The sequence below is a fragment of the Bactrocera oleae genome, chromosome X (genome assembly GCF_042242935.1).
Source record: "Bactrocera oleae isolate idBacOlea1 chromosome X, idBacOlea1, whole genome shotgun sequence".
Lineage (NCBI taxonomy): Eukaryota > Metazoa > Arthropoda > Insecta > Diptera > Tephritidae > Bactrocera > Bactrocera oleae.
The window spans coordinates 27,229,794-27,256,112 of NC_091541.1; the positions used below are offsets into that span (position 1 = coordinate 27,229,794).

A 26,319-nucleotide genomic window follows, 5' to 3' on the forward strand; every position below is an offset into this window, starting at 1 on the left:
CGTGCCACTCGTGTTCGGGTGGCACGCTTTGTGTTCTTGTTCGTAACAGCTCGCTGCTACCCTTTTCAGCATTCCTTTTCACTTTCAAATTCTTTGAATGGTTGTAAGAGCGCTCGGTTTCAAATGAATTCGATCGCAAATTTGAGTTATGTTATCTATTTTTGTATGTAATATGCAAATACGCATGCATAGAATAATAGAAATATTATGACAAATTGTAAATAAGGAGAAAATTAAGATATAGATTATGGAGTAAAGAAATTATGAATTTTTAATACGGAGTAAAGAAATTATGAGTTTTTAATACTTAAAGATTAGGAAATCCCTATTATAAATTTGGCCTTGAAAATATTAGTAGCGGATATTCAATACATTCTTGTGGATTAGGGAATTCCCGTCTTTAGTATTTCTTTGGAACTATTTAGCGGGTAGGTACTTGTATTATGCATATTGTTCTACCATATTCATGGTAATTCATTGCAAGCAAAATGTGTGACCATCATCTCAACATACAAATGAAATACGCAGCACGCAGTGTTGCGCAGTCGAACCGCACAAATATTTACGAAAATTTTGTGAAAAGGAATGCAGAAAAACTAGACTCGAGTTGCTGGACTCTTTTTGACCGTGTGAATGCCCAGAGCGACACCAAAAGAAAATTTGAAAAACATCAGACTCTTTTGAATCCCAATGTGAAACGGCACTAATGTGACGAATAGGCTATTTCAGGGCCATATTTAAACGCGAGACTATTACGTGATGTTTGTGTTAACGCGCGCTTATCTTGCATGCGGCGTTGGTAATGTTCGCCGTGAGCGATGGTCACTCGTTAGCATACCTTTCAATGCTTTAATGTTTTAGCATGAAGACATGCAACTTGACATCTTACGTTCTATTTGACCTCTTCTGCTCTTCCACGAAGACGTGTCTTTTTCTGTACTGTAAAATATACGATGAGTAGAATATGAAAAACTTAATGAGGATGAAATTATAATTGATTACAGGGCTGAAAATATAATATTTATAGGACCCAAATTTAGTGTAATTTTATTTTTTTTTTAAGATGAAATTTTAATTAATTGACTGTAAATATTTATTTGACCTTAATTTAGATAAAAATACGTAATGTTATTTTTATACTCTCGCAACCTGTTGCTACAGAGTATAATAGTTTTGTTCACCTAACTGTTGTTTGTATCACCTAAAACTAATCGAGTTAGATATAGGGTTATGTATATATAAATGATCAGGATGAAGAGACGAGTTGAAATCCGGGTGACTGTCTGTCCGTCCGTCCGTCCGTCCGTGCAAGCTCTAACTTGAGCAAAAATTGAGATATATTTATGAAACTTGGTAGACATGTTTCCTGGTACCGTGAGACGGTTGGTATTGCAGATGGGCGTAATCGGACCACTGCCACGCCCACAAAACGCCATTAATCAAAAACAAATAACTTGCCATAACTAAGCTCCGCAATAAGATACAAGACTGTTATTTGGTACACAGGATCACATTAGGGAGGGGCATCTGCAGTTAAAACTTTTTTTAAAAAGTGGGCGTGGTCCCGCCTCTAATAGGTTTAATGTGCATATCTCCTAAACCGCTAATGCTATAATAACAAAATTCACTAGAAGCATGTTTTTAGCACTTCTATTGACGGTGTGAAAATAGTTGAAATCGGGTGGCAACTCCGCCCACTCCCTATATAACGGTACTGTTAAAAACTACTAAGAGCGCGATAAATCAAGCACTAAACACGCCAGAGACATTAAATTTTATCACTGAGATGGTATAAATTGGCTTTATAGAAACCGCGTTCAAAATTAGTCAGTGGGCGTGGTACAGCCCACTTTTAGGTGAAAACCCATATCTTGAGATCTGCTCAACCGATTTCAACCAAATTCGGTGCATAACGTTCTTTTCATGTTTCTATGTCATAGTGCGAAAATGGGCGAAATCGAACTACAACCACGCTTACTTCCCATGTAACACCATTTTCAATTCCATCTGATTCTTTCACTTTCCACTACGCAAATCAGGTAACAATGATTATATCGGGGTAAAACTTTGCGTGAATAATGCAATTAAAGTATGCCACCTTGCGGCCAAAAATTGTCTAAATCGAACCAAAACTGTTCAAACCCCTAAGTACTAATTATGTGGACCCCAGTGCCTATAGTTGACCTTCTACCGAAAATATCAGTCAATCCACAAAGAAATCTCAAACGAGTATACCATTTGCGAGAGTATAAAATGTTCGGTTACATCCGAACTTAGGCCTTCCTTACTTGTTTGGTTTGTTTTTTATTTAATATTTGCAAAAATGGACATTTTTAAATAAAGAGAATTAAAAAAGAGTGCTATGAAATCAATTAGCTACAAAAATAAATTTGTAGACTACGGTGTTTGTTAATCAAAAGATATGAAAATTTTATAGAACATTTTATATTTAAATACTCACTTCAAGTCCGCACTAAATTTCCAAAATTTATAGTTTTTTTATATGTATACTCGTATGTATATATTGTAACCATTGGCTCCGCCAGGGATTAAAGTTTTTTATACACACTTCAAAACTTTTCAAACACTAATTACATCTTAATATAGTATTTAATTTACAACATAATAATAACCTGAGTTACAAAATATTTATAACTGTCGAAGCTAACTAGAATTAAAATTGAATATTGTTGACAATTCGATACTGGAATGGTAGTCTGCCGTATCCAATGTAAAACATTCCAAAATATAAAAAAATTTATAAATAATAAATTAATTAAATTAAAAATTATGGTTTAGATTAACAATGTGGTCCAAACATTGTTTAATCTAAAACATTTTTGAATCCAACTAAAGGCACACACAACATTTGATTAAAATCGGTCCAGCCGTTTAGGAGGACTTCAGTAACGTACACACGCACAGACGAATTATATATATAAATACAATAATAATAGAAAATTTTAATTTCATATAATTTTCTCAACTTGTCGTTAAATAATTGCCAAACTTAAAAAATAAAATTGTGTATTTTTTTGTCATTCTTAAAAATACGCTAGATATAATAAACAGCTACACGCCAAACGACGAAGAATCTGAAGAGATTATAGTTGCTTCGATAATTGAAACAATACTCAACAGATACAAAAATAAAAATTGAATAATATAAAGATAGCTGCTATCTTAAACGACTAAAAAGTAGTAGATTTCACAGGTGATCCTAAAAATGTATACAGCTATACCAAAGTCCAATTATAACGAAACATTGTGTGGCGAAAGACTGCTAAACAGCAAGTATTGATATTTTGGAAAAATCAATATTTTATAGAAAGTGAAGCAACTAATGAAAAACTAAAAACGAAAAAGGTTAACAAATTGCAATGCCATAGGTGAAATAGCTATATAATTGTTTCACTGAGATCAACATCTTCAACTAAAACGCTTGCGAGCGTTTAATCCACGACAGGAGTGCAGCCACACTGGGTCAAATAGCACAGCAACAACTGCATGGAACATACACACATACTATTGATCAGTGGCTGCTTCAGCGATTAAAGCTAGCAATAGAAACGAATTTCGATTATCGTGCCACTGCAGCCATCATAACCGCCGAGGAACAAGTGGCGGCGGTGGCGGCGGCGGCGTCAGGAGCGACACCAGCACAGATATTGCCAATAGCAAAAGCTAAAGTAGCAACTGAATTAAAAGCAACAAGTTTAAGTATAGAAGTTCAGCAACGCATTAAAGTAAAAACGGCAAAGACGGCCGAGGACAAGATTAGCGCGTCCACGTTTGGCGAGAACGCCGACATAGCGTCAACAGCAGCGGCCGCGGTAGCAAACACAGTAGATAAAGCAGAGCCCAGCGACGTATGGTGCAGCGGTTTTAGCCGTGTTCTGGGTAGCTTTGAAAAGGTAATAACAGAAACGTCGATATCATCGGTGGACGAAAGTATCGTATCCCAGCTACAGATACCAACACCGAGAATCCCATCGCTTGGGGAGGTCTTACTACCCAATGCACTCAATATATCGCCAGTGGCATCCACTTTGGCCGCTGCTTTGCATGCGCAAATGACATCGGCCGTACAACAACAACAAAACCACCATCAACAACAACATCACTCGCATCAACAGAATCCCAACCATCATCAAAACGAAAGCCATCACTCGAACCACCACCAACAACACGAAGAGAGCTACACGCCACACAGCCAGCTCCAACAGCAACAACAACACCAACGAGAAAACGAGCAACAGCAGCAACTATTTCACCACCATCGCTCCCAGTTATTCAAAATGGACGCCGAGTTTTGGCAACAAGCGCGCGGTCCTTTCGGTCTCCATGCCGCCGCCGCACTTGCTACCAATCAACTTCATCACCATCACCAACAAAATCCGCAACAACATCACCCACAACAATCGCATTTAGCACAGCAACAACATATCCATTCGTCGGTGCAAACACATCACACTCAACAACCTCCGCATTTAAGCAATGTGACGATAGCGGCTGTGTCGCATCACGAGCAACAACACCAACAGCCATCTTCAACGCTTCCAGCGTTGCCACCACACGAACAACATCAGCAAAATCATCATTTACTATTCAATGCAGCAGCCGCTGCGGCCGCGGCCGTTCACCTAAGTGGAGTTGTTAAATCAAATGAATTGCAGAACGTGGCCAACGGCATAAATGTGGGCGGTGTTGCCACCAACAGTCCCTTAACACAAGATGGCTCAGCTGTAGGCAATAATAATGCCAGCGGGAACCGCAATAGCAGTTGCAACGATACGGCTGGAAGCAGTGAACGACTCAGCATAAGTGTTAAGCAAGAAATGAAAGCAGTGGCGGCTTCTGTTGCATCGAGTAGTCAACACCAACAGCAACAGTCAAAATACCAACCGAATGTACACAATGCCATCGACGCGTTGCACCATCAGCTGCAACAACAACTACAACAGCAGCATGACTTAGCATCCAGTACCAGCGGCGCTGATGAAACCGATGCCTTCAACAATCAGTTCAAAACACAACCGGTTAGCGGTCTTAGCAGCTCCAGTAGTGTGCATGAGCAGCAGACGCAAGCCCAAAATACACAACTACGACCCCATAATAGCACACACGAACATCACCAGCAACAGGAGCAGCAACACCAACAACTGCCTACGCATGCGCAATCTCAGCTGCAGCAATCGAATGGACAACAGCGTGAAATGGGGGCAGGTCCCAGTAGCCCCTCGCTCATGCACAGCGGTGTCAGTGGCACCGCGCTTGTACCGCTAAATTCGCCGCAGCAATCACTAACACCATCCGTGGCCAGCTCAACACCCGACATCAAGTACAACAGCGACAAGCTGGTTAATGAAATCCAGGTGCGTATTAATCGTATTTATTATGCATACCATAGTAGTTTTTAATACTGTGCGAATTCGCACTCTTTCAGCCCAGTGTTGACAATTGTAAAGAATAAAGCGAATTATTTTCAGAAACTGTTGGCAAACAATTTTGGTAAAAAAGTAGAAAGTTATGTCATCAGGACCAGGGTTGCAAATAATGCATTCAAAAATAATTTAATTGACAATTATGGGATTAAAAAAATTTTTAACTCACATACCGGATTGAAAAAAAATTTATCCCACAAACCGGATTAAATTCTTATTTTTTAAAATTTAATTTTGTGATTAAAATTTAATTTTTAGTCCCATCATCGGGATTAAAAAATGTTTAATCAAAAAAATCGCAACCCTGGTTTGAACTCGGTTTAACAATTTGCATATTATTAAAAAAAAACATATTTGTTTCTGTTCTATTTTAGCATTTGGTTGAAAATTATGCTCTAAAACTTAAAAATACACAAATTAAATATTATATTGCAATTAAAAATACTGGTTTTATTTGTAAATTTTAAAGAAGCTCCAAACAGTCAAATTTTTCCAACTCTCTTAAAATATGTCGTTACTGCTAACTGTCCAACCTATGTACATATGTCATGCTGTAAAGGCAACCAAATAGTTGCTTAACAGTCATATCGCTACTGTAACATCATTTGAAGAGAATATTAAAGAGTTGAGAATGCACAAATGTTCTAAAACATTCTCTGACATTAGAGCCAGGCCAACTTAATTAGTGGAACACAAGGAAAATAAACAACATGGAGAGTCTAACAAAGTCCACTGTAAAAGGCTATCCACTTTTATGTTAAGCATTATTATGTAGTAGTTGAATGTACAGATATCTTTGAGAAGAAAACGAAATGTTATTCAGCAGATAACAGCATTAAAGTGGAAGAACATTGTTCAATTAATTTTTAATCCAACTTATTTAAATATACTTTGTATATTACTTTGCTGTAAGCGGTTAAATAACATTTGCAACTCTTAAACTCCTTGCAAAACTGCTTAGTGGCAATTATGACAGCTTCCTATGCTTCCGCTGTTGCTAAATTTGTGCGAAAAGTCGTAGATTCAAAAGCTGTCGCTTTCCATGGAAATAATGTAATATTTCCACGGCGTTTCGTATTTCGCATATTTTTAAATAAACAGCAAATTATAAACATAACATGTATTGTATAAAAAATTTAATAATATAAAATTTTTGTGGTTACAACGGTTGATTAATCTTGACTCCTAAAAATCATAATGCAGTAACAATAATTCTGTTTTTAAGATTTTTGGAGCCACCTAAAAAAATAAGTAGCAATTTAACCAATTATTGTGACATGGAAAAAGGCCGAACTGCCACATGCGCCACAATAAACGTACAGAAAATACTTTAACTTGTAGTTGAAATTTAGAAGTGGACCGAATATACCGCATTGTATTAAATTGATATATTATATTTACAACCGAGGCCAAAGCTCAGCTGTAATAAACGCTTTCGATAATGGTGAACTGAACCATTAACGGATCGAAATGTCCCATAAATGTGTGATACTTTCAGAACAAGATACTATTAAATTAAAAAAACTACTCGGACAAAGTGTTTGGTAAAGAGCCTTTCTCGGCCGAAAATTTGTTCACTGGGACATGCGAGCAATTATTGACGAAATTTCCCATAATTGTGTAATCCGTTCAGAAAACCGAACAAGGTACCTTAAAAAACAGCTAATGCACAAGCCAAATGTCTTTCAAATTCGTATGTTTCGCTATGTATAGTTTGGACGCGTGGAATACAACATTATAAAACACACATATGCATTATATATATTATAAATGTATAACGAAGCAACAAAGCCGACTCAAAGACAAAAGGAACTATTTTTAAGAATTAATTCAAGCGGATAGCAAACGTTGTTTTTCCATACACTCTTTTTTTTAGGAAATATTTTTTTTAATGAAATAATTTTAAAAACAACTTACACTAAAGTGAGTGAGCGATGAAATTAATTGTAGACCATTAACGTATAATTTAATTAAGTTAATAAATTTTAAAATTATAGTATACCACAATTATTATATTCGATTGCCATTTTGTGGATATGTGGATGGAACAGAAAAATATAAAAATCGCGAATAAAAGTTATGGGTTGATCGTATAAGGGTGAAAATTTAGAATTGTATGTATTTTGTAACGCTAAATCATGAAAAATAATAGCAAAATATTGTGTGCAAAAACAAAAATAAAAAAATTTTGTATGGACGATTAACATTTAGGGGTATGGAAAATAGAGGTTGGAACTTAATCTAACTTAAAAGTCGATTTAACTGTAACTGGCCACTTTAGCGAAGGAGCCACAAAAGTTATTGATACATCGAAAACTGTCAAAGGTGAACAACACTCCTCATCATTATAAAACTATTAAAGTAAAATGTTTATTTACATAAACTACGCTGGTGACTTGACGGAAAAAGGAAAACTATTAAGTTTTAAGCCACCTCCGAAGGAGCTCAAGTGCACTCTGCTTCGTTGCCCAAGAGTTCGTGGCACTTACGCGTATTAAAAATCTAATTACAGATATTTGTTGACTGGTTGTGTGCCGAAGTTTACCGACATGCATACTCGTACGATTGTAATGTCTAACTGTACACACATGTAGAGCGTACGAATGCTATGTGTACATTTCACTTTGGTCGTTTAAGCTTATTTCTGGTGCACTTTGACCATACAGCGGAACGCTTTCATTCGAAAAATGTATCAAATCCACCCCAAGTTGAGTTAGGTTAGTGTTTACCAACATTTGGAAACAAATGTATGCATACAAACAAATAGAAGCGGCATACATTTTCTGTTTATTGAAATATAATGAAGATTCTTAGCGGAATATCGCTATACTGAAGGCGCCTTAATACAATTTTTATAGACTGTTTCCACGACAGTCGGTTCAAAGTAACCGGGCAAGCACTGGAGTATGTTTTATGCTATAATAACAACAAAAATGTTCAATTGAATAAAACGGTTAACAAAAACTTGGCATAAAAATTGCAACGACTTTCGTCGATTTGCGTCAACTCCGACGAGTTTGCGTTCCCACGACAGTCGGGTCGAGTAACCGGAATGGACCCGGATTTTTATCCGGCCAAGGATTGTTAAGAGATGTTTCCTGATTCTACAACAACAACAACATTTGCGACAATCAAGCGTAGAGATTTTGTAAGCGCTAAACATAGCTCATGACTGATTGAAGATTCGAGCAAAAATGTGTATAAGATGGAAAAGTTTTTCAACGCAATTACTAACTGCTTAAATATAACTTAATGCAGTTATGTTTAAAACCTAATTAACCCACAATTTGTGGTACAACATCTGAAAGCATTTCAAAAATTGTAAAATCCACAATTTCTAGTACAACATCAGAAAGTATTGTATTTCGAAAATTGCAAAAGCAGTTGCCAATCTTTAGTTCAGACTGTTACTCTTGGATTATTACTTTTGACTAACATATCTTTGAGTCAAACTACATATTTTATTGAAAACTTGAACACTGACACACAATAGTCAATTTGGAAGAATTCTCCGGTTTCGTTGCGTGCTACTTCCTTTTTAACACAGTAATGTAGTTAAGTGTAATCACGGCAAAGAAGTAGTACAAGCAACACGAAGCAGCCATGTGTGTCTATTAACTTTTAGTACTTTTAGTGTCCGTTAGTTAGCTGAGAAAGGGCAAACAAAACCCACCACGAATGCAATATGCCCCAATAGCGAAGAAGTAAAAAGCGTAACTAAACAATAGTATGGGAAGAGTGAAATAGTAAAAATTATAATATGAAAAAAATAAAATAATAATATACTTGTAGAAGCAAATGTTGAAAATTCAAAAAGGGGAACTCTGTGCAAAATACAGTAAAAACTCGCACTCAAAAATACTTAGAGTGAAGAAAAAGGAAAGCCTTAGTGCCTTATACGTCAATTGTTGGAAGAGTAGTTGAAGTTATAATGGTTGCGGTGGAAATAATAGTGATGGTGGTGGTTTCGGTATTGTTGGAAAGTTAGGCAAAGCGCTGAAAGAAAAGGCATGTAACTAGCATACACAAAGCATGTGCCAGCGTGTTAGTGTGTATATACATAAGTACATAACGTAAAAAACGCAACTCCCTGTTAAAAGTACAAGAACGCAGTCACTGTTGCGTACGTATACATGTGCGCATATCCACACTTACTAACGCACACAAGTGCAAGTAACCGGTTTGCGGATAAAAATTGGAACTCACACACACCAGCAAAGCGTTTGTCTTAGATACAAACACAAAAGCATCGTAATAACGGCCGGAGAAAAATGCTCAGCAGCGAAATACACGTGCAAAGCGACTTCGACTACTAGCATGCTATGCTTGCGCTTGTAATGAGGAGTGGAGGCGTTAAGGCGCGCCAAGGCAGGCGATGCAGCTTAGACTTCCCCTTTTATTGTGCTTTTTTTATATTTGAGTCCTTGATTGTCTTTGCAGCGCTGCGCCTTATTCACTCGGGTTGATTCGTTGTATTTAACAGCGTTTTTGAGAAGTTTCTACTTTTTATGTAGAAGCACAAATACATGCAAAGACTATATGGGTTTTGTTGGTGTGTGTATTTATTCTATTAGAAGAAGGAAAATAAAAAGGAAAACGAAGCGATGTCTTAGCGTCAACGCAACGACGACGTCAACATATGCATCGACGTTAAAGGGGGCAGCAGGATGTGAGCACTCATATTTAAACTGCCAACAATGAAGGGGTAACACGCACGTACTGCCGTTAGCATTAGTTTGGCAGAGGGCATGGTGGTGTGGTTCTTGTTTTTTGAGCTCAGTCGGTCGGTTGAGCGTTCGCTGCTAAACGTCTAATCAAAATCACCCGAAAAGAACGCAAGAAAATCAGATAGCTTTAGAAACACTTTGGCAAAAAAAAAATGAATATGAAAAAACTGCGCGGAAACAGTTGCGGAAAGTGTGCTGTTAACGTCGTTAGTTGTAAAGCGTTGAAAAAGAGCGGCCAGTTGCTGTGGGCCGAAGGTTTTGGTCAACGGAGAGCCAAATAGCATCTATGTGTCATATTTTTCAACGTCTTTGCGTGGAGGACGGCATAGACATATACGGTAAAGAACTTCAATCAGTCAAGTTTTTTAATTTTTTATAGGTCCCCGTAATAGTTAAAGGCACTCTTGTTAAAAGCAAGGGTGGTGGTTTTGGCGGCAGCATTGGCGTTTCTTTCTCAATTTGCAATTTTGTGCAGCGTGTTTGTTGTTAGTGTTGCGGTGCTGGCAGCCGTTGCAGATGCTAACTTAACACGTCCCGTATAAAAACCACTTCAGTTTAGTTAAGTGCGACGCGCCAACAACACATAATACCCCGTACCCGGTACAGCGATCGCCGACGCTGCCAAAGCCAACACAAGCGTCGCTGCCGTAGCCGCTGCGGTCACCGCCACCAAGTTGGAGGCCTCATGTTTAACTCGGTCCAGTAGCGGCATACTTACAAAGCGTTCGTCCAAGTAAAGTGAACGTAAATTAAAATTTTTATAGACAAAAAAAAAATTCCTATTTCGAAGCGTTGCGTTGTGTTTGCCTTCTTGAACGTTTCTTTTTAGCCACGCAGCGATTTCTTAGCCAATGACAACGCTAAAGCCTTATTAGTACCCGTTCATCTTCTGCCGCAAGTATAACACAATTTATTTTCTTAGTTGATTTTCAAATTCGTGCCAACCATGCAACTTAAAGGACACGCGCGCGCTAATACACACATATTCGCAAAGCGAAAAATACAATATCATTTAAGTTAAAATATTAAGACGTGTATAAAGCTGAATAAAAAAGAACAACTGAATAAGAAGCAACGAAAATTGTTTTAAGTGTACAATGCCAAGAATAAATGCAAGAAAAATCAAAAAATCAAATTGAATTGCTGATAATCAAAACCAAACCAAAAAAGTTCAATTTCAATATACAGAAAAATATTCAAATAAGAATTATAAAAAAAGTAATATCAATATAGTTTGTTTAATCACTTGTGATGGTATAAGGCGGGATGCGTGTCAGTTTTTCAGTGAAATTTCGTCGATAATTAACAAATTAAATTCGCTTCGACGAAATACCAAGCCATCAAAATTTAAATGACAGTGTTAATTGCTTAAGTGTTTAAAACAAAAACTTTTATGTTAAGTTTTATTTATGCAGCACAAAACTATGACAAATAGACGATTTAAATAGCAGAGATAGGTTTTTACTTTTTTTTTTAAAGCGAAACATTTTTTTTAAGCGGAATGGTACACCCAAACCAATCACGAAATTTCACTGAATGGCGTACGAAAATGCAAATACATATTACTGTAGTAATTTAGAAAAGTGTTTGTTGCAGGCGGTAACAAAGTTGTTTAAAGAGATACTCAAACTTTATTTGTAAATACAGTATTTGTTTGCCATTTATAATTTTCCAAACGCCAGTACATTTAAATAGCCCTTAGAATTGAAGCGCATTAAAATAGCTACGGCTGCTGTATATTAAAGTCCATTTTGCAGCATTTAAATAGAGTTTCTAAATTATGTTTTCCTAGCTGGCAACCACTTGTATAAATTCCAAATAATTGAAAAGACGATTTTTTTAAGTACTGCTTACATGCAACTAAAACTAAACAAGCTGCCTGCAAGTAGAATTTGGGTTGCATTTAATTGTTGAAATGTGGCAGACGTTGCATACTTTTAGGCTCTAGCTTTCTAATCGATAATTCATTAACACGAACTAAGTTTTTTTTTCTTTTGTCTACTTAAATTTAAAATATTATGATGAGCATTATTGGCATATATAAAAAATAAGAGGGTATAATATAATAATATATAACAGTATTTTCTTGTACATTTGATCGTTGTAGGTGTCAATTTGGTATTGGCTTTTTACACCTTACTTTTAGAGGTTTTGATTTTTTTACTTTTTGTAGGCGCAAAGTTTATTATAAATAATTTACTCACGCCTCTCAAATGGTTTATGCGCCGACAAAGACGTATAGTCTTGGTTTGGATCATGCAACAAAGGTGCACAGCTGTTTATTATAGTTTTATTGTTGGGGATTGTGATTACAAGAATGTCCCGTTGAACGCAATTAGGCAAGCTTCAAACCGATCTGTACATTCAGTCTACAATATGCCATGTTATTATTGTTTGGGGTTAATCCAAATATATACAATTCTTTAGTTCCATTTAGGTTTTCTCAGCACACGCGTTTTTCAGCATTTATTTCAGTTAGTGACATATTTTTTAAACTGTGAATTGAATTCGTGCTTTAGTCGCCTTCTATTTTCCAATTAAATGCTAGTTTAGTCAAAATTTTTATGAGCTTTGTTTTACTGGAGATTTTTCATTGAGAACATCTTCAAATTCAATTTAGCGAAAAATTGGCCAAGACCTTATTTCACTAAAACCTATTTCATTGCTTTGAGAGGCTTAGTGCTATCAATATTTTATTTTCATTTAAAAAGATTTTCATTCTTTAAAATTTTTTTATGTTAAAATATAAAGAACTCCTTTTTTTGCAGCCTTAATATTCCCAAAATGAACAATATCATTCATAACGATGTAAAATGGCGATGAAGTGTAAATATTAAAAATTATAGGGAAAATTAAATTATAAACCTCTTGGCTCAGATTTACGTTCTTCACTATCGATTTTCTTTCTTATTTCTTCATTTTCCTTATTCTTATCTGCAAGAAGCAACAAAACGCATGCACGTATAAAAAGAACTCAGTCAAAACAATGCAAATGCCGGTTGGTTTTGCCCTTTTCCTTATGTGTATATTCGAACAACCGAACATGTATGACCTCGTGTGTGGTATGTGTGCTTCTACACGGGGACTCAAAAGAGTCTCATTTTTTTTCAAATTTTCTTTTCGTGACGCTCTGTGCATTCACACGGTCAAAAAGAGTCCAGCAACTCGAGTCTAGTTTTTCTGCATTCCTTTTCACAAAATTTTCGTAAATATTTGTGCGGTTCGACTGCGCAACACTGCGTGCTGCGTATTTCATTTGTATGTTGAGATGATGGTCACACATTTTGCTTGCAATGAATTACCATGAATATGGTAGAACAATATGCATAATACAAGTACCTACCCGCTAAATAGTTCCAAAGAAATACTAAAGACGGGAATTCCCTAATCCACAAGAATGTATTGAATATCCGCTACTAATATTTTCAAGGCCAAATTTATAATAGGGATTTCCTAATCTTTAAGTATTAAAAACTCATAATTTCTTTACTCCGTATTAAAAATTCATAATTTCTTTACTCCATAATCTATATCTTAATTTTCTCCTTATTTACAGTTTTTGAAAATATTTCTATTATTCTATGCATACATATTTGCATATTACATACAAAAAATAGATAACAGAATTCAAATTTTCGATCAAATTCATTTGAAACCGAGCGCCCTTGCAACCATTCAAAGGATTTGAAAGTGAAAAGGAATGCTGAAAAGGGTAGCAGCGAGCTGTTACGAACAAGAACACTAAGCGTGCCACCCGAACACAAGTGGCACGGTCCCTTCGTCTTTCCTCGTCGTCCCCTCGCCCACAATAAACTGGTTTGAGACTCTTTTGAGTCCCCGTGTAAAAGCACACTATGATGCAAGCCCAAACATGGTCGCCACACGCATGTACAAGCATACTTACGCGCTTGCATACGCTTTCGTGCAAGCAGTGCCGCAATAGCGGCTTCATTTATATTTTGTAGTATTAGTAAACCAAATGGTTACTTATGTTCGGTAATCGCAATAGCATCTTCAATTAATTATAATAGCCGAAGAATCATTTAATAATAAATTGTTTGAAACGGAAAAATACTAATGTTTCAAAAAATAATAATAAAATGCTTTTGTTTTTTGGTATGCGATTGATAAGCAAAAAAATAAAGCCGATAATAATTTATTAATGATAAATTTAAAAAAAAAGAAAAAATACTAATATTTTCAAGAAAAAAAAAAAAAAAAAACATAATTACTTTTGTTTTTTAGTATGCGATTGATAAGAAAAAAAATAGAAACGTTATTAATTTTTCTGTAAGTGGATTCTTAGAAAAAACAAGTTTGTCGGCAAACAAACTATAACATTTTTCTTTATTTCTTTACTTTCGCACTGAAAAACAATTTAAAATTACGTAGAATATATTGAACATTTTCTAAATTAGTTTGAGTTAATTACTTATAATTTTTTTGACTTTTTTATTGTTCATCAGTAAATATGATAAAAAAAACAATTATACTTGTCGGTAATCAACAAAATTAATAATCATTACGTAACACCTCTGTGTCACAACTAGTCGACAAATAAAATTCTTCACAAGTTTGTTATAAGCATGCCTCAGCACGAATCGTGAGCTACCCTGCAAATCACTGACAGCTACGATGTCACCTTCAATCCCTCTTGCATTGTGTTTGCTTAGGAAAGTGGTTATATACACAAGTTCTTGGTTACTTTACACGTTTAAATCCAGACTTGTGACTGGCGAAATGTACACACACTCTCGCATCAGTTCCCTACTTCATATAAAGTGCGCTCCTCTCCCTCCTAATGCGAGCGGTCTGCTGAGCTCAACGCATTCCTCTTATGGGCATAAGCGTTTGCATAAATAAATATATATATACATATATAATTTAGTGAATTTGTTGGACTATGTGAATCTTAAAATTCTTGTGAATAGATACCACTGATCGACGGTACACGGCTTGGAACAGTCATAAATTTTTAAAATCTGTATCTTTCAGTAATTTCTTTATTTCAGTACCATCAAGTACTCGTATTCCACGTTTCAACTTTTCCTTACTAAGCTTTGAAAATTTCCAACGCGTTAACAAATTGCTTTATCATTCCTAACACGATGACGTATTAAAATACCGAGTTTGTTTAGAGAAAATAACTTTGATGTAAATATTTCAACCTTCCATTCACTTCCATTGGTAGACCGTACCGATTTCTGGGAATTCGGCGACATCATTGTTTCTAAGTACTCCATCCAAATTACTTTTGAAACGAAAGCGAGATTTTCATTGAGTAAAACAGGAAATTTTAAAGACTGTAATTCTAGATATCTCGACGTGTGATTTTTAGTAACACTTTAAAATTTTCCTCATAATTTTTCGAAAACAATGCTCGTATGCGGGAAAAGGTGCGCAGCACGCTAATCATGACTGAATTTTTTTGTTTTGTAGAGTTGTAATTTAATGAAGGTGTTGGGCTTTGTAAATCTTAAAAATACTTGAGTATAGATACGCTGTAGTATGCCAATTGACCTAGAACCGATATAATATATTAAAAATATTAAATATTTTGCAACCATTTTTGATTAGCCAAGATATTAAACTGTAACAATCTATCGAATCTTACATTATTACTAAGATCAGAACTTTAAACTTCATAGTCTACATTATATTTGCCACTTCTGTGCTCGCTATGTTAACGTTTTGCACACTTATCAAAAAATTTGCATGTAAAAGTAACCACAAAGTTGTCAAATACCAAATTAAAGTGGTATGATCTCTGTCTATTTTATCTATATGTTACTTATTTATACCAGATTGTTTGGTCTCTGCCTATTTTATCAATACTTATTTATACCATTCTTTTTGGTCGTTTGTACGATTCGCAACTTTTCAAATCCAATTATTAGATGCAACTGAGCTTTATAAAATTGTGCCTTCTAAGGCCATCATCGACTAAAATTACCTACCTACAGATATTTTTAGAATATCTCCTACTTAAATAATCGAAAATATTTAATCAAATCAGATAAAAAGAATATCACTATGCACATGATCACTGTATTATTATCGTTATTGTTATTGAATTACTAAAAAAAAAGAAGAATTAAAAATAATATTCAACACATAAAAAAAAATTGTTATTTAATGCTAAATATCTATCAAAATGTATTTATTTTCCACTTGTAACCTATAATTGTTATAAAGAAATTTTAAATATTTCAGTAATTCCACAACTAAACAAATCCAACAAAAAACTAAATATTCATAAAATAAAGAAACCAAAACAAAACGAACAATACAATACTATATTTTATGAAATAACAAAAAGCGAAGTTCTATTAGAGACATCCTCAGCAAAAATATTTCAATATATTACAACTTAAAGCGCGGCAACCAACGAAATCGGTAACGACAATAGAACTTTCGTACCAAAAGTCAGTAACGACAAAACGCAACAAATTAAGACTATGACTCTTGAGTGTGAAGAAGAACATGATGTAATTGTTTTGTCACGATAATTATTAGATTTTTCTAAAATATTTTTACTTGTTAATTGTATGTTTCACACTCTTCCGTTTTAATTATTTATTATGAAATAATATTTCGAAAGTATAAGAAAATTCGGAAATTCATAAATTTGCTTGATTATAGCAGCAATTATCCCATATATATAACATAAAAATAAATATGTGAAATAAACAATCGAAAAAAGCCATTCACATACAAAATTAATTTTTATGAAATTTAATAAATTAAAAATAGACATTTTACTTTTTACACTTTTGCTTTGATTGACCTCTTTAGGACCTATCGTTTGGCAAATTACAGTTTTCATTATACATTATTATACATACTTGCCTATATTTCACAATTTAAAATAATTTTTTTACCAGTAAATTATTTTATTTTATAAAAGTAAAAACAAAGACATATGGCAGAAATTAAAAAAAAATTATAAAAAGTAATGGCTGTTGGTGTTGATCTAATTTCAACTGAATCTCTTTTTGTTGACCATCACTTATCATTGGAGATTCATTTTAAAGCAATCGGGCAAAAAATTTTGTCTTATTAATAGATAATCTAATGCCTGGTCGAAACTTTTTTTTTAGATTAACATTCCATATTTTCGGGGAAAAAGCAACAGTTAATTGTTTATAGCCGGAATTTAGCCGAAACTCAGTCCTTTTTAGTTTTTAGACGATGGTACGCCTTAGAAAATCGGCAAATGTTAAAGTTTTAAATGGTGTTTTTTGAAATTTGTTTTCTTTATTTGTTGTGTGAATTTTGAATTGTATGTAGATAGAGTAAACATTATAATGAATTTAACTATCAATGCTAATAAATCTAACAGTTCAATTTTTGCTTTTCATATCTGTCGACTGCAAACTGACGAACATCTGCTCAACACAATTCAATCAATCTTCAATCAACAATATCGCAACAATATCGTAACAATAACGATCACAAACATTTTGGGTACAACAAAAAAAGCTGCAATTATCCCGGTCGAACAGCGCAGCCGCCATCAGTGAACGTACTTTAGAAGAATGTTGGTCGACCCTGCAACGTGTGAGTTGGCATCTCTTCCGTTGTGTATAGTACTCTTCCACGTTAAAGACACGCACTCACATTAACACAAACAAATGCACCGCTCGCATTGAAACATACGCACTCTCAGATTTGTTTATTTTAATTTTAAGAGTGAAACAACAAACGTTATTAACACAAAAAACCAGTTCAAACTTAAAGTACAAGTTTTTCGGTGACCACCGTAGGTGTATGCGGATTCTATGGGGCAGTCACACTTTTTATTGCATGCGAGAAGCACCTATTGTAAAGGAAATAATTATTTAAACCATAAATAAGAAAGTTTACAAAATTTTAAGGAAACATTTGTGGCAAATTTTGTAATGTTTAAAAATCCATCAAAACAATTACCACCTAAAAGTTTGTCGTTAATGCTTGGAAGGTTACATACACATATCTCACGAAATTATTTACATACTTATACATAAGTGAATACATATTATAATCACCATTAACAACTTACCACTTAGCAAAGCTTTTTAAAGTAACGCTATGCTATGTGTGATCTATTTTTTACTTTCAGTTACAATAAATTGAACATTTTATTGTATATACATATGTATGCGATATACACACGCAGATTTGAAGTGGGTTCACTGTTTTTTTTCATACCCCACTCAGAAGGAAACCTCGATGACCCCATAAAATACCTACATATATGTATATATAATATAAATGATCAGTGTGACGAAATGAGGCGATTTAGCAAGTCCATCTGTCTGTATTAACGCGAAATAGTCCTTCAATTTTTGAGATATTGATCTGATTTTGCATACGCAAAATCCTCCCCGAGTAGCTGCACATTTGTTGAAACCACCGATATCGGAGCACCATAGCCAATAGCTGTCATACAAACTGACCGATAAAAAGGAAGTTCCTGTTTGGAAAAATTTTCTATTTGCCAAGATGTCTTCACGAAATTTTACATAGGTTATTCTCCAAGACAATGCCACAAAATATCGAACAATTTCTTTAGAGCGAACCACTATAGCATGTAGCTGTTATACAAACTAAACGATCAAAACCATGTTCTTGTATTGAAAATATTTTTTTTATTTGACGAGATATTTTCACAATATTTGGCACTGATTATTGTCGAAAACAACGGTATAATTTTAGAAGAAATTGCTTAGATCGGACTACTAAAGCATATAGCTGCCATACAATTCACCGATCGATCTTAAGTTCTTTTCAGCTTTAGTTGTACATACATACATCTGCTAGAAGAAATGCTCCTGAAATTCTGTTTACACAAAATACGTCGTGCAACGCAACCCCGAATTTAATTCAGTAAACAATATTTTTAGTTTTATTATAAAACTAGTTCGTTTGTATCCAAAATCGTGCTGTACTGACACGGTTTAATTTTTCAAAAGAACCACATTTCGGAAATGGCAATAGTAATTGTACATTGTACTGTATTATGTACATATGTAAATACTGCGTTGTACTGGGTCCATTTTAGCAATTTATATAAATGCCTATATCAAATAAGCCCATACAAAAGAAGTTCAAAAATAATTTCAAGAGTGCTACAGTTGTCATAAAACCTGTTAAATGTAAATTTTTACACTAAAGTGTAGGATATATGTAGAAGCCATCTGTCGAATAGGAATAACGTAGTTGCGAAGTTTATTTATGGAAATGAGATACCAAAAAGCGCATTATTCAAAGTAGACAGAAAGTAATATTTTGGTTGGTCTGAACTTACTTTATAGCGTGCATTTTTAGTTCCTTATAACTTGTTATATATTGTAGCAATAAGTGAAGTTTTAATAAAAATATTTAATTTTAATTTTATTGTTTTCCTTTATTAAACTCTTTATTTCCGGTAAGTTGGTATATTTTTTGTCCACATTAAACTTTTTTTGGAACAAATCATAGTTTATGGTAATGGATCCCAGATGAACGCCCATTGTGTTCTTATTCGTCTCAGTTCGCTGCTTAAAAGTTAAGTATTCATTTTTGTTTTTCATATTTTACATTGGCTTATACAGTGGTATAAAGATAGTACAAAAATATTTTTGAATGCCACGTAGGCATAGCGTATAAAGTTTGAGAAATTGATATGAAATAGAATATCAGAAAACTACCCAAAGATAGTTACTCTGTGAGAATGTAAACGGCAACACCAAAAAAAAATGAGCCATAAAACTTTCCTCAATTTAACAGGGAGAGCAACTATTTCTAAGCATAGCCGATGGTATACGTATTCGCTCGTCCGAAAAAATCCAATCAGAGACGAACAAAATATTACTGAACTTACCCCTTTAGAAGCAGAAAGAAAGTCGAAGCAAAAAATCTGCAACTACTGTAGTTGGATGACGGACAGTAGCCTTTCAGAGCACCACTATGTGCTGGATGATTGGTCGACCGTCAGATAGTGCTGGGACGGTATTCAACACACCGTGGGCTGTATTTCCAACCCTCCAGTATAATTTTTTTTTTGTTTTAACGACTCAATCTTTATACTTTTTTTATTACATTTTGTTACTCTTTTTACTACCACCTTCATGTTTACACAGTTTTTTCTGTTTTTTTCTGCGAACTATCTCAATACACCATGAAGGGTGTGCAAATATAAGTGTCTTCCCTGCCATGCGTCTATATAGAAAATGCTGGCACGGAACCAACTACATATATGTATGTACATCCACACCAAAGCGTGCAAAAAATAATATATAATAGGAAAATATATAAAATTGTTTTAATACGTGCTCCAGCAGGCAAGCGATTTTTCTATTCCAACTTAACGTATTTATAATGAAATATACGTGCATTTGCGTTTATGTAAATATGTACATAGTTACGATATTGCTACCGCATAGAGAAGAGAATATGGTATTGGCACGTGAAGATGGCGTTGGGTGTTTTAAATATATATTTACTGGTATGATATACATATGTATGTACTGCGGTGATTTGTTGCACAAAATGCAATACATATGCGTATTTTTTAAATTAGTTTTAGAAATATCTAAATTAAATTTATTTACTAATTCGCTATCTCTAGCTACTATACAATACATAGTATATATACCGCACATCTGGATCATCGGGAACACGAAACTTTGACAGCATACTATTTAAGGCTTCTATTACGGTTTTCAACCCAATTGCATATTGGTTGAAGTTTTAAAATTCGGTATTATGGTTTTCAACTCAACCTGTCAAAAAAATGTCGGTTCAAATGTTGTCAAACTTCAACTGTTTTTAAGTATTACAGTTTTCAACTCTGTGCCAGTGGGGTTGACTAGAAATCAATTAGCAAGAAACAGCATCAAACATTACAGTCGCAAAATTACTGTAAACTAGTGTTTTTGAAGCGTTTTGAAGGTTGCATCAGCCTGAAATTAAAATCATTTAAAATGCATCCTTGATAACTACTGGCAGCAAGGAAAAGGAGAATTTATGGTAACGTTTCTTCATATTATTTAGTAAAATAAATATAGTTTAAAAACAAGTAAGGAAGGGCTAAGTTCGGATGTAACCGAATATTTTATACTCTCGCAAAGTCAAATGGTATACTCGTTTGAGATTTCTTTGTGGATCTTGCCGCCTTGTTGTATGTTGACCGATATTTTCGGTATAAAGTCAGCTATAGGCACTGGGGTCCACATATTCATTACCTAGGGGCTTGAACAGTTTTGCCTCGATTTAGACAATTTTTGGTCACAAAGTGACATACTTCAAACGCAGTATTCACGCAAAGTTTTACCCCGATACAATCATTTTTGCTTGATATGCATAGTGGAAAGTGAAAGAATCAGATGGAATTGAAAATGGTGTTATATGGGAAATAGGCGTGGTTGTACTCCGATTTCGCCCATTTTCGCACCGGATTTCAACTCGTCTCTTCATCCTGATCATTTATATATACATAACCCTATATCTAACTCGATTAGTTTTAGGTGATACAAACAACTGTTAGGTGAACAAAACTATTATACTCTTTAGCAACAGGTTGCGAGAGTATAAAAACACGCTTTTTCTAATTCATTAGTTTGAAGAGGTTTAAACTATATTTATTTTTCACTTTATAGTTTAATGTGCTTTAAAAGTATGTTTTTAGTATTGTAAACCATACTTATTGTTGAGCCACACGTAGTGTGTTTATTATCTATAAGAATGCGTTTGAGCAAATTTGTTATTCAAATGACAGCATGGATAGTTGATGCTCTTAGCTGTTTATAGTTTTAGGGGCATTTTTTTTTTGCAGAATGGATAGTTCATGCTTTTAGTTGCATAGTTTAATAGAAATTCTACGATTTCATCCATTTCCAGAGTATGTGATAAAAATGGCTTTGTAACCTCACATACCGAATTTTGTTGAAATTAGTTCGACAGTTCTTGAGACATAGGATTTCAACTAAAGTTTGGGGGTGCCTCGCCTATTTTCCAACTTTTACACCTCCTCCTATAAAGCTCTTCCCTACCACCTGTTTGTGAAATTTAATGCTTATGACGCATTTATTAAGAGAGTTATCGTGCTTTTAGTAGTTTTCAACATAACCGTTATATGGGAGTGGGAGTGATTATTATCAATTTTTACAGCGTATATGAAAGTGACTGAAAGACTTTCTCCCAGCAAATTTAGTTAAGTTAGCTTCAGCAGTTTGGAATATATGTACATTAAACCACTTAGGAGACAGGGCTACGTTCATTTTAAAAGAACTTTCAATTTCAGCCAGCAGGTATCCCTTGTTACTGCGATCCCATGTACCAAATTACAATTCTGTATTTTAATTAAGTGCTTGGTTATGGCGCTTTATAGGTTGTCTTTTAATGGCGTTTTGTGAGCGTGGCATTGGTACGATTACGCCCATCTACAATACCGACTTCTCTTGGGTGCCAAGGAACATATGTAGCAAGTTTCATCAAGATATCTTTTTTCATACTGAAGTTATCGCTTGCATAGGAAAAAGGTACAAACATACAGATGAAGCTTATAAAAGCGTTATAAAAACAAAATGATTCCTCATTTAAACGAAAATGACTTATGAATCTGCAATAAACATTTTTTAAAAGTCATTTAAATTTCAATCTTATTTGGTCAAATGGTTTTGAGAGATCACGAAAAGTTTTTCCTTTGCGCAGCACATCAGTTTTGGCGCCAACATTTTAGTCATCGTAATATAAATCAAAACTAACGTCATTTTTAAAATATTCACCTTTTCGTGAGCAGTAACTACATTAAATTGTTTTGATTTTTCGTTTGAAAATGTTTAGCTTTTTAATTATCTGTTAAGTCTTCATGTTTTAGGTTGGCAACACTAAACAAACTTCGACCGAAAATAGTGGAAAAAAGTATTACCAATAGAGAGTTGGGTTGAACTGAAGTTGAATTACATTAACTTCAATTCAACCGAAGAGAGTTGAAAACCGTAAAAGGGGTATAAGGTTAGTAAGACAAGAACAGATCTTTCGCCCAGGACAAAAAGGATATAGAACTTTTTCCACCAGTAGAGGTCATCCCTTTAAAGACGAAGTAGAATCGATATACACTCATAATGTTTATAGGGCATGGTTCTGAAAGAAGCCATCGCGATAAATATAATGATTAATAACATACTTAGGTCAAACATATCGCAAATTCACATTCAAACTTATTTCGGTTCCTTCGAACAACAAATTGGTAAATTTGAGTCTGTATTGTCTAAAACAAAAAAACAATTAGTAAATTTTAGTCTGTATTGTCTAGCTTTTTAGTTTAGAGCCATAGAGATTTGGCGCAATCGAAGTAGCTGCAATATCTGATAGTTGTTAAAATAACACAGTATAACAAATTACGACTTAATTTTGTCTGCAGCGATGAGATAGTAATTTTCGGAAAGAGGAGATTGTCCCAATCATTTTATCCGAAGAAAGTAAAAGACTGCCTCGGCTCAGTTTTGTGTTACACCCAGTTGAAGTTTGAAGGTCTACGGATTGCATCAATGAAATATTGTAAACCTTGTTTTTTGTGTAGCGTTTTGGCTTAAACTTCGTATCTGCGGGTTTTTGGAATCAAGGAGTTCTAGAGGGCGCCACCGTACAAAAAAAGTAATAAATCGTTAATTTCTCAATTAAACGCCATCTACAGGCTAAATGGTTGATCTAAAACCTAAACAATGTTCAGCAAAAATGTTTCTCATGGAAAATTAGAGGTGAAAAACTCGCTCAGACCACAATTTCCCGCTTTAATATACACAACACTTAAAATAATACAACATTTACATATTATTTCAAATTTTATTTTTAATTGAAATTAATTTTTATCTTTAGAATAAAATATTTAAGTGCACATTAAGTATATGTTCCGTATTCAGGTTTTCTAGAATGTTCAGCAGGATACATTTCACGGAATTCTTTGTTTTGGTTTTCCTTTAAATTGTTCTTCCACTGTTTGTATTTCCTGGGGGAATCTCTCGCCATGCTCATCTGACATGGCTCCGAAGTTTTCCGCGAAGAAATTTAGTTGAGAATCAAAAAAATTATCTTTTAGCGACATCTTCACATACTTGTATATGCGTAAAATGCAGTAAGCATATCTTCCACATTTTCTTTATAGTTTTGCAAATCTAAACTTCTTTTGCATGATTTACACACAAAATGTAATGTCCAGTCTGTGTTTAAACTATAACAACCCGCACCAGAATATAATGTATACGCTTCTTCTAAAATATACATTATTTTTCTTTTTTAAATATGTAGAGTATATCGACCGCAAACATAACAAAAAATACCTCGATATTGGAGTAATATAATATAATCGAATCAACTCCGACTCGCCAAATTTTTATAATAAATATTTCTAAATTGAGCAGCTATTTGAAGCAAAGTAGAAAAGTTTATATTATAATAAATAGCTGGTACAATCGATTCTTCGTAACTTCATACATATTGTTTGGGATTGGAAGAATCTAACTTAAAGGGACATTTTCTGTTAAAGTTATTTTTATGCTTGAACTGCGTAGAGTATATTCATGGAATAAAATTGTGATTTTAAATTAAAAACATAAACTTTTTGATAATAAAGGTCATTAATTAATATTATATAAATAATATATAATATTTTGTAATTCTAGATATGAAGGCCAGTCGAGTTTTGACAAACTTATCTTGAACATTTATCATCTACCTAAAATATTATACAATTTAATAAAATAAGTAATATAAGTGAGTGTTAATAGAAAAAAAGCATGCAATAAGATGTTAATGAAAATGGTGCTGTGTCTAAATATTTATTGAGAAGGCTTTCCGTGCGCCTGTTACAATGGTGTGTTAAGTATGTGAAGATTTTGCAACTGATACATTCACCGACAATATACATATACATACATATGGTATATGTACACATATACAGCATGTATGTTTAGAACAACTACATAAATACGTACACAGATGGACAAAAGTATTCGCCACTGAATACGTTATACCTTAATTCAGCTCAAATTATATTTCAATAAACAATATGTCATATATTCATTATTGACAAAAAAATTAAATGAAAAATATTAAATCGTAATATACAAGGTGCGTTCCAAAGTAAACAGGACTTTTAAAAAAAAGTCAGAACAAATGGTTTTATCGGCAAAATCAATTAATTTTATTCAAAATAGTCTCCTTCTGTTTTAATACAGCTTTTTGCACGGTCCAAAAGCATGTCGAACGAGTGTTTTAGCTCGTTGCCCGGTATGACCGCCAGTATGCACGGTGCCATATCAGGGGAATACGGGGAGTGGTTGATTGTTAAAATGTGATTTTTGGTCAAATAATCGGGCACAAGCATCGATCGATGAGACGGCGCATTATCGTGCAACAAACGCCAACTTCTATCTTCGCGATATTCGGGCCGAACACGTCGAATACGGCGCATCAAACGCTTCAAAACTCCAAGGTAAAATTCCCTTGGAATCATAAAAACAAATCAGCATTGTCTTCACTTTTGACTTCTCCAGGCGCGATTTTTTGGGTTTCGGCTCATTTCTCATTTATGTCCTCACGACCACTTTGAAAACGTTAAAACCACTCGTGCACTCTACTACGGGATAGGCAATCATCGCCATAAGCTTGTTTCATCAATTGAAACGTTTCGGTAAAAGTTTTACCAATTTTAAAACAAAATTTAATGTTGGCTTTTTGTTCGAAGCTCATTTTCGCACCGATGACAAAAACATACTGACACTTAAAACGCAATAACTTCACTTCCAATAGATGAAGCGTCACGAAATTTTTACTGGAAGTCGATAAAGGATAGCAGATTCTAACGCACTAGACACTAGATTCGACACTAGAGTTTACTTTGTTACTTTTTTACTGTTTACTTTGGAACGCACCTTGTAGTAATAAGCTAAAAACCACCAAATAGTTCGGAAATTGCTTGGACAAGAATATTCGCCACTTACTGTATAGGAAGCTTTCGGTCGCCTTATGAAAAGAAAACGCCACTTTTTCATAAAAATAGTTTGAATCATATGGAAAATGTGTCAAAATAATATACCGTTAGTTTGTATTTTGCAAAATAATGTAAAAATGGGTCGTAAGGGTAAAGAAACCACAGAGGAAGAGTATAAATATATATGTACATA

General features: G+C 34.3%; 1 protein-coding gene across 2 annotated transcripts in view; it reads left to right on the plus strand.

Annotated features, from left to right (window-relative positions):
- The first annotated feature begins 3,439 nt into the window (after positions 1-3,439).
- dati (zinc finger protein datilografo) overlaps positions 3,440-26,319 on the plus strand; it is a 70,994-nt gene continuing 48,114 nt past the window's right edge. Inside the window, exons 1-2 of one of the 2 annotated variants that reach the window (XM_070112620.1) lie at positions 3,440-5,375; positions 17,654-17,731. In XM_070112620.1, the coding sequence (XP_069968721.1) occupies positions 4,074-5,375; positions 17,654-17,731 (1,380 nt within the window). In that variant the 5' untranslated portion in view covers positions 3,440-4,073. The remainder of the gene's footprint in view (positions 5,376-17,653; positions 17,732-26,319) is intronic. The other variant, XM_070112618.1, reaches the window with a different exon arrangement.